General features: G+C 35.9%; 1 protein-coding gene across 1 annotated transcript; it reads right to left on the bottom strand.

Moving 5' to 3' along the window:
* Positions 1-4,319: 4,319 nt before the first annotated feature.
* LOC132069200 (ankyrin repeat-containing protein NPR4-like) lies at positions 4,320-6,509 on the bottom strand. The gene is made up of 2 exons (XM_059462627.1): positions 5,787-6,509; positions 4,320-5,186 (listed from the first exon to the last, which is right to left on the bottom strand). The coding sequence occupies exons 1-2, from the start codon at positions 6,366-6,368 to the stop codon at positions 4,389-4,391; spliced, it is 1,380 nt and encodes a 459-aa protein (XP_059318610.1). The 5' UTR covers positions 6,369-6,509; the 3' UTR covers positions 4,320-4,388.
* Between the last annotated feature and the right edge of the window lie 3,774 nt (positions 6,510-10,283).

The raw sequence follows: 10,283 nt of genomic DNA, 5'->3' as shown, positions 1-10,283 counted from the left end.
ACGGGCCGTAATCCTAACGCGTGAAATATGGAGAAGAGAAGCAAAATGTTGAAGTTGGAGGATGCTTTTATACGGGCAACTTTCACAAACCGTATAGTATTATACGGGCCGTATAGTTGGTCGTATTTAGTGGAATTTATTGAGACTCAAATTTCACGGACCGTAAAATATGCCGTCAGGGACTTAAGTGCAAATTTGTAATTTTATGTTTTTGGAACCTTGTAAATAGTTCCTTGCAGGGTTTTATTTATCATGAGTTGTCAGTTTTAAACTATTATTCCTTAGCATTGAATACTGATAGTTTTTGGAGCTTTTTGGAGAACAAACAATTGCAATTCCTTTATTTTAATTCCAATCAATCAAAAATAAGCATTATGATTTCTATATTCTCTTGTTGTTGTTCTTCCACTAGGAGAAGCTAATTTCTCTACTAAGGTTGTGAACCCTAGGATGGGTGTCTTGTGATTGGGGATTGGGATTGATATACGCATAATGGATTGTTAGGGTTTATTTATTCTTTGTTCTTAATTCATAATTGATGGTTGCAAACATTGATGAAAGACATAAACTTTTCTTAACTTGGGAAAGTGAGTTAGGTTTGGTAGGAATAAATAACAAGAACTCTAGGTGCTAACCCTAGTTTAATAAATTCACTTAGGAATAAGAAAAGTCTACTTGGCATGAATTAACCGTTCCGCATCTACACTTTTTTATATTTGGAAAAATTATAAAGAGAAATAATATTTAATTGTTGGGAAACACTAGGGATTCAATAAGAAGTTAAGTGCATTCTGATAATGATCCATTAGAATTATATCATGATCAATCACCATAGCATACACTTTATCAAAAGGGAGACACAACCTTGGTTTCTTTTACCATATATTACAATCCAAAGTAATTATTTAGCAATTAGTAATAAACAACCAACTTTCTACAATCTCAGCGGAATACGAGACCTAAACAAAGTACTCTACATTTTAGTAACCTTTTCACACCATATTCCCTGTGGAATTGGACCCCAACCTAGTTGGGTTACTATATTTGACATCGTCCACTTACACTATTTAAAAGGTGTAATTTGAGTGTATCATGTAGCTCAACAAACCACCAAGGGAGGTAGTTCAGGAAAAGCAGTTTTAGGTTGGTTAAAAAAAGGAAATCCTAAGAAGTTGATTGATGAAAAGGAGCGTATGATGGTGCCAAATGAAGAGAAGGAAAAGAATCAGATTCCATCATAAAAGAGAATTGCTCGAAATAGCAGGCAAGAAAAGGAGAAGAACTTGGTTGTGGAAGCCATTGAATCGAATGAAGGAGAAGAGTCTGAAAAAAGGGAGAGTGTGTCCTTCACACCAAGAAAAGAAAAGAATGTGCTAGGGAGGAACTTGTTTCCTCCAAGAGAAGAAAATAGAGCAAGGATGTGACGAAGAGAAGGGAGGACAATCTAAGAAATCAGAAAGTATTGTTGGGGAGAGTTTTTTATCCTGAAATCATTAAGAGGGAATTGATGGAGATTGTAAAATTTCAAGAATGGACGCACTTGCTTGTCTCTCCGGCCTCCAGCGGCTTTAAAGAGGAGGTAGCAGAGTTTTACTACAATCTCGCATGTACTGATAACTTAACCCTAACATGCTCTATGAATGAGGTGGTGTTTGAACCAAATGAAGAAATACTTGGAGAAATTCGTGGAGTTCCCACAGATGGAGTAAAAATAGTTGGAGGGAATGCTTATGATGGGTTCAAAAACATGATAGTGAAGACTGAGGGTATAGTGACAAGCGAGACACTATTCAAAAAGCAACTCAAGGGCCAATATCAGCTTTTGTTTGAGTTCATAAACAAAGTGGTGCTTCTAAGATCAGAGGGGAAGTGCACCGCTTCAATCACGGACCTAGTCCTTTTAGGGCTTTTAGCCAGTTTCACCCCCATTAGCTTGCCCGCTATAATGATTAAACATATGGTTAAGGTAATAAATGCTAAAGAAGGCAAGCATGGTTTTCCATATGGGTTCTTCCTAACCAAAGTCTTTAACCACTTCAAGATACTAACAGGTAAGGCCAGCAAAGGGGATCGCAAGCGAATGGTCCAATGTCCACACTGGAGGAATGTGAATGTGTGCCAAAGAAGGTTGGAACTGGCAACAATTCCATTATCTCCAGTTTGATTGACGCCCAAGAGAAGGCTACTACGGATATTGCACTCCTACAAGCAGAAAATGCCTTGCTCAAAGATCAGTTGGTGAAGCAAGTAGGAGACACTGGTCCAGATAGCAAACTGGTAACGGCGTTGCAAGCTGAGAATAGCAGATTAAAGGAACAAAATAAGGAGCTACGAGATCAAATAGTCAAAGATCAAAGGGCTACAAATAACCGAATTGATCTGATCCTCCAAACCCTCAAGAAAAATTGATCTGTCCCATCTTGCCTATCTCTGCTCTTTCAGTGCATCTTCCTTCCAAGCTCTTTCTTAATTACTCTTTGTTTTAATGACATTGGTACTTGTTGCATTTAGTTATTTTATTTTTGTGCTATTCACACTACTGATCCTCTATTGTTCGACACTTTACAATGCCTGCTTATATGTTTTTGTTACTCTTGACTGTGTTCATAATGTGTTGGTTGTATAGCTCTGGGTTTATGTTGCTACACTTCTATCTTTTCGATAATGTCAAAAGAGGGAATTTTTTTGGGTGGTGGAGTAGCAATGTCGTGAGAGGAAGGCATTGGGTAACTTGGTAGAATAACTTGGTATGTGTGTATAAATCCTGTTGTTGCTACTAACATGTTAATGTTTCATTTTGCAAGAGGAACAAGTGGGATCTGGTTCTCAGGAGGAGCATCTATTCGAAGTTTGCCATCATCAAAAAGGGGGAAACTGATAAGGTTGCTATGTTGTTATTGTTTTGATGATTTGACAAATATGTATAAAGAATCAGATACTCTAGCAGGGGGGATACAGTTGTCTAGTTATTTCAGACTTTGCGATAGCATGAGAGACCAGGTATTCAATCAAGTCCCTGGGCGTCATATAGTCAACTCTACAGCTGTAAAGCTACAGACACTGTAGCAGTGAAGCAGTATAGCACCAGGAGACTTGTCACTCTCACCTTGCCTTTTCTCTTATATACGCAACATATCTTAAGGAAAATATCATTCTTTCACAATCAAATTGCTCATATTCTAAGTGCAAATCTCCACCTCTTGAGGTGCTCTCAATAACAAAGTTCCAACAAACAGAAGGACCTGTTCTCACCACTAAAGATAGTTGAAGTCCTTAGATTTGTTTGAGTCTTTATCTTTTGTTGTATAAATTGTAAACCTTTCAAGAAGCTATTTGTAGGTATTTTGAATTCTCAGAAGTTGTTTGTAGCTTTTGAGTGGTACACTAGGCAAAAGTTAGTCTAGGTGTATTAGTTGAATTCTCAGAAGTTGTTTGAAGGTTGTTTACCTACTTAAGCTTCTGAGTGGTACACTAGGCTAGAGTTAGTCTAGGTATTAGTTCGTTTGGCTAGAGGTAGTCAAGAGTTGCTTACAATAGGGTGTATTGTAAGGGTTGAGGGATTATGTGAGTTAGTTCCTAGGTTGCAAGAGTTGTAATCTGTAGTTGCTCGGTGTAGTGGAGTTGAAATCCTACGTGGTAAGTCGTGGTTTTTAATCCAAGGAGTTTTCCACAGTAAAATCCGATTTGATTTACTTGCTGCACTGCATAAAGGAACTGATAGAGACCAGCTCCCTTCATACATTGTTTTGGTGGACGCATAGCTGTTAACAAAATTGACATGGAGAGTTTTTATTTTATATTATATATATATATATATATATATATATATATATATATATATATATATATATATATATATATATATATATATAGAGTAAGCATATTCTTTTTTCTTTTGGGTTCTGGCGTGGTTGTTGGAGTGATTTGATATAATAAGTCTTATACTCGATTCAGTTATGTTTGATTTGTGCGCCTACGATTTGTCAACTGTGCCCTGCATGCTTGGAATTAAGCAAGAGAACCTTTGTGGTTGACCTTAAATGTAAAACAGCTTTCTGGATTGGTACAACGTTTTAAATTTCTAATCTTGCTAGACCCAAGATATATATATGAATCTATCCCAAAGTATAATTTGAATGACCATAGAGAACCTGTTAATATTCATGAGTCGCTAGTTCTTGGGAGACATGATCGAGAAGTACTATCCATGATTGCCCCGTCATGGTTTTCTATCTGTCTCATTCAGCATGAAATGACTCAACCAAAAAAAAAAAAAAATTAAGTACTTGACTAGCGGGGTAATTAGATAGATATGGGTGTATAATTAATTCAATGGAAACGTTAACTAAAACGATATAATAATCATATCACGCTTTAAAAGCAATTTCTCAAACATTGACATGAACTAAATTGGAAGATTCTCTTCGCTCGAATTTTTCTGATTGATGCCTCTTTCTCATCCATTTATAGGCCAAACGAATTGTGTTTCCGAGCAAAAGTAATGCCATTACAAAGCACCACACTGTAACAGCAACTTCAATAACCTGACCAAGATGTTCTCTATCCTTCTTTGGCGTGACGATGTAAATTGATATGCCATAAGTGAGTGCTGTAGAGGTTACTGTCAACCACATGATAACCATCAAAGACCACATGAAGAGCTTTTTCCTGAAGGGCAATCCACTTATCAGCAGCAGTATTGTGCTAAGAGAAGCAACAAAGGCTGTGCTGTTGACACGGATAAAGTATCGATAGGATTTGGGATGACTATATGCCATTACTGCTTCCCCTGCTTTGTGTGGCATTTGTAGGGTGTTTCCTTGAGAATCGACGTCCTCATTGCCTTGCCAGAAACCTCCTGGAGGGTTCATTCCCGCTTGAAATGCCATAGTTGCAATAAGCGATGCCACCACCATTATTGCATCGCGTTTCTTGGAAAGCCAATCGCCTGCCATGTCGTGAGACTGATGAATTGAAGATTTCTTGTTAGGAAATTTGGCAAAATTTTGGGTGTTGGGTGATGGAATGTCCTTGGCTCTTAAGCCTCCAGCTTCACGGAGAGTGTCTCCAATTTGCAGATCAATCATGTCTCTCCGGCTTTGTGCTAAAATGTCTAGTGCTGTGTTTCCATTGTCATCCTGTAGGTTCACCTCAATCTGATTGTTCCTTAGGAGATATGTAACAGTCTGCAAGTGTTAACATGAAACATTAATAACTTTATTTTAACGTATCATGCGAATGTGTTTTCCTATGCTAGCAATCAAGCTGTCCAATCTTTAAATGATCAAATATGAACCAACTCTTAATAGTCTTTTCTTTAGCAAAATCAGTTCACTTTTAGTAACACATTCAAGTGGGTTTGGATTATGACCCATTTGTTAACTTGACCAGGGTTTAACCCCTAATGGTACATCAAATTATTGGGTCAAAATAGTGAAACCTGACGGTTCAACATGCCATCCAGAACATACAAAATCAAATTTGGATGGATTTAAGTTAACAATTTAAGAAAATACGTCATCTTTCATATTATTTTTTTTTCAAAAAGAAAATAAAAAGGAAGGGGAAGTTTGGTCATTTTTGAAGATCGGATTATGAACCGCTTTTCCAAGTCATTTTAACCCAAGTAAACTTCGAGTGGGTTAGATCATGATTTATGATCCATTTTGACCCCCAAATTTGACTCAACAGGCCCAATTGCCCTTATTAGTTCTCTTCTTGTCAAGTTTAGTTATGGAATGCTAGATTAATTAGTAAATTTCTAAAGCAAAGGACATGGAACTTACCTCAATTTGCTTATCAGAAACAGCCAAATGTAGAATGGTATAGCCATCTCCATCTCTTGCATTCAGGAGTTGATAATCTGATATCACTTCCATCAGCAGCTTCAAAGCCTCCAGCTGATTATGCTTCACACACAAATGCAGAATGCTTTCACCACGATTGGTCGTCTGCGAAGCTGCAAGATGGCTCGTTTGAATCAGTTCTTTAATGACCTCAACTCGACCTTTGATGGCTGCGAGATGGAGAGGATTTCTACCATCGCGATCACGAGCCAGACACATTTCAGGATTCACTACCAACAACAACTTCACAATCTCTGGGTACCCTTTGATTGAAGCTACGTGAAGGGCAGAGGATTTTCGGAAATCCAGTTCAGCAGCAAGCAAGGGATTTCGAGTTAGAATTAATTTCACAAACTCAACATGTCCCCGCATTGCTGCTATGTGTAAAGGAGTTTCATTGAAGCAAGTTAAGGTAAGTCTATCAAGAATCAGACCATCTTGTTGAAGTAATTCATGTAAAGTTCTTATATCTCCTTCAGCTGCAGCTTCATAGAGTCTCTTCTCAATTTCCATCTCGTCCATCTTAATTTCCTTATTCCAATCTTTGACTTTGTTGCTACAACCTTACAAATGAGGTTATTAAATAGTAGAAATATGTAGTTGTATTTAAGTAGTTGGAGATTCGTTTGGAGCTTAGTCAACACTGAGAGATAACAAGAAAATGACCTACTGTATTTATTAAGAGTCTAGGAATAAGAGAAAATGAAGTGAGTTCAAAGTCTTCTCTACTTCAGAGAGAGAAGAGGAAGTTGAAGACAAACAACTAAGGGAGGGACCACTAAGAGCCTGTTTGGAAAGCCACCTGGTAATTGGAATTAGTATAATTACTACCCTAGTAATTACACAGTATTGTAATTATAATGACCTATTTGTTTGTCATAATATAATTACAGTGTAATTACAAGCGTGATGTTTGGTTGCACAAGTGTAATTACACAGTTAGTTTAATTTCAAAATAAATTATAAAAAATTTAAAATTAATATTTAAAAAATATGTGCCTTTATAAATGATATTAAATTAGTTATTTAATAATACATTTTTTCTTGAAAATATGTCAATTAATAATCATATATTTGTAACTAATATTGTAAAAAATAATTGATATATAATTTCAAATTAATAATATTTTAATTTTAATTTATTATAAAACTTAAAAGCATACCTTTTTTGTGAGAACATCATGGGATTGGATGTTTTGACAAAAAAAAAATATTTATAAATATAATTCCATAACATTATTCAAATCTTTGACAAAATTCTATCAATCAGTATGAAAAATAAACAAGATGCAATGTGAAATAACAAGTCAATAGTACTAAAACAATTTTTTTTAAAATCAAAAGTATAACCCAAATTCAAAATCCAAAAGAAAAAATTTAACATAATACTCTTATGTCAAATTCCAAAGTTACATAAGTAAGTTTCAACGTAACATAAGTAAATACTCCTATAATTCAAAGAAAGGAAAAATATAAGTCTATAACCTCATTCACATTTCTAAATTCTACTTTAATAACGTCACTTATTATATGCTAAGTTTGTTAATGACTCATTCTTTCTAATATTAAGAGATGTAGTTTCAAAAATTAGAATATTAACATGGTTATGTTAAAATGAATAAAATAAAAAACTAAAAAAACACGAGCAATTATATGGAACCACAAGAAAGGAAATGAAATATAAATACTATAAAAATAAAAATATATTTAAAAAAATAAAAATAATTAAAAAGTAAAAATAAAAAAAGAAATTAAACAATAGAAATAAAAAAATAAATCAAAAAGAGAAGAAATTAAAATAAAATAAAAAATAAATTAAATAATGGAAATAAAAATAAATTAAAAAAGAAAAGAAATAAACTAAAAGGTAACCCCCCCGTAATTACAGGTATAATTACACCCAATTCTCAAATTTCCCCCCCCCCCCCGGAGAATTGGAGAGTGTAATTATACCCTCTCAATTACACTCAATTTTCACCCAATCTGGTAATTACCTAGTCAAACAAACATGTCAAACTGTATAATTACACTCAATTTCAATTACCTGGGTGGCTTTCCAAATAGGCCCTAGGGGAAATTATTCTCGTGAGGAAGTATTTAGATGAGCGACATCTGCTCTATTTAAATTTTAACCATAGTTGACACATTTGTAAATTTCGTCTCCAATTTTGGTAGGAAAATGATCGATATCCGTCCAAAATAATTTGAAACCTTGGTTAAAGTTCTAAATATCAGCAACAACAATTGGCAAGAAAATAATTCGGACTAATTCCTGGAAACTAAAATTAAAACGTAGTCCGAAATTCTACTTTTAGTAATACTCCCTCCGTCCCAATTTGAGTATCTAGTTTAATTTGGCACGAATTTTAAGAAATAAAGGAAGACTTTTGAATCTTGTAGTCTCAAATTAAAGATGTGTAAAGTAGCAAAAAGTTATGGGAAAAGAACGCATGCGCCCCCTCAAACAAAAATAATTACCCGCTTGTACCCCCATTACTTTCGTATCCCCAGAAAAAATCAAAACTATTTACCCGAGATGCCCCCCAAATTATGATGCGAAAATGGTATATAAATATATTGAGATGGTATCATGGAAGACTGCTTCGAGTCCTCCATGATACCATCATGGTATATAAATATATTGAGATGGTATTATGGATGATCATGTTCATTTATTCAAAAAGACATACTTTTCTTGAAAAAACTCTATGATACCATCATCTTATGTACAAATAGTGTGATGGTATCACGGAGGATGGAGGATCCCCGATGAGACAGACACTCACTTGACCGGTACCATCGTGGTATTGAGATATACTAAGATGGTATCATGGAGGATTGCTTCAGTCCTTCTCTTAGTCCTCCATGATACCATCACAATATATAAATATAATGCGATGATATCATGGAAAAAGGGGTTTGGGAGATGGAGTACGTTAGGTAAATAGTTTTGGCCGGTTGGGTAAGGAGCGAATTAGTTTAGGAGGAAAAATTATATTGGTAATTATTTTGTATTTTAGGGGTATTTGGTGTTGTTTTCCAAAAAGTTATTTGAATCTTGTGGTTATAAACTTGTCATGTAGGATGTTTGAATTGTCAACTTACTAAATATAGAAAGAGACACTCTTTCTGGGACAAACCAAAAAGGAAAGTAAGAGAATTAAATTGAGGCAGAGGGAGTAATTAATCTAGATCAGTCATACAAGATTTTAATCAAGTAATGTTGTGTACGGTGAAAATCGAGGTAATCCGCATACGGTGAAAAAATAAAGTAAATGTCGCTGTTATCCGGTACGAGGTCGAAATAGAACGAGATCATTAGCCTCGGGTAAGATCGAAGGGATCGAGGGCCAAGGAGTTGTGAGTTTTTCCGATTAAATTTCAGAAATCGAGGGTATGTTAATAGGTACGGAGGCCCTGAGCCCGAGGGGAAGACACTCGACACAGGTTCGGAGCATCCGTTACGAGCTAGGTCACACATCGCCAAACCGCTCTGTGATTTGTGCTGACATCCGTACGGGGCACCATTTTATGTATTTTAGTGTTTCCTTAAAGGGCCTTTTTAGAGTTGTACAAGGGCCCATCTACTATTTGTTATAAATTGGGGTGAACCCCCTTCATTTTAGGGCATCTTTCACATACACTCATAATTGTAATCTGAAAATCATATATAGAAGCTTTCTTACTTATTGGCTCCGGACAGAGGCGTTACTTCTAAAACCGGACCAAATCCATAGAGACGAATATCTCATTTTCTTGAGCTACTTTCTTTCTTAATCACTAATTTATAGCTTTACTGTTGCATATTGTTTTCATAAATCATTAGTCCAACCACATATCCTATAAACCACATATAAATTTAATTGTTACCATTTTAAGGAAAAACAGTTTGGCACCCACCGTGGGGCCTAGGATAATAGTGGTGATTCATTTACAACTCTATTTTTCACTTGTTCTTTGAAAGCTTGTGATTTCAAATAATTTCAAGATGGCAAGCAGTGGTCAATCGGTGCACGTGAACAATAACAAACTGATGAGTCATCATGGAGAAAACGACAGCAGCGGGTTGCCAAACCACAATGCTTCCCTCACTAATCCAGTTGATCCACATGCTGTTAACTCGACCGAGGATATCAACTAGAACAGTGGCGGCATTCCGGCCATAGATCCTTTAAATAGCAATAATTCAGCAACTTTTCCTCGAGCACCGGCCCCAAAAAACACCGAGCGTCGTAGAGGAAATTAACTTACGTTTGATATTTGAAATGTTGCAGGAACAACAGGTGGCTATAGAGAAAGACAGCAGAACAGTATCGGCAGGGCCAATTCGGGCTACCGAGGCAAGCCGAGAGGAATATTGGGTCGCTGATAGTGATAACGGATTGGGCTCTGCTCGAAGCATTGGCTAAACGGATTGAATCTAATGAGAAAAGGGTA

This window comes from Lycium ferocissimum, chromosome 9, assembly GCF_029784015.1.
Source record: "Lycium ferocissimum isolate CSIRO_LF1 chromosome 9, AGI_CSIRO_Lferr_CH_V1, whole genome shotgun sequence".
Classification (NCBI taxonomy): Eukaryota; Viridiplantae; Streptophyta; class Magnoliopsida; order Solanales; family Solanaceae; genus Lycium; species Lycium ferocissimum.
This window is presented reverse-complemented; position numbering and strand designations above follow the sequence as displayed.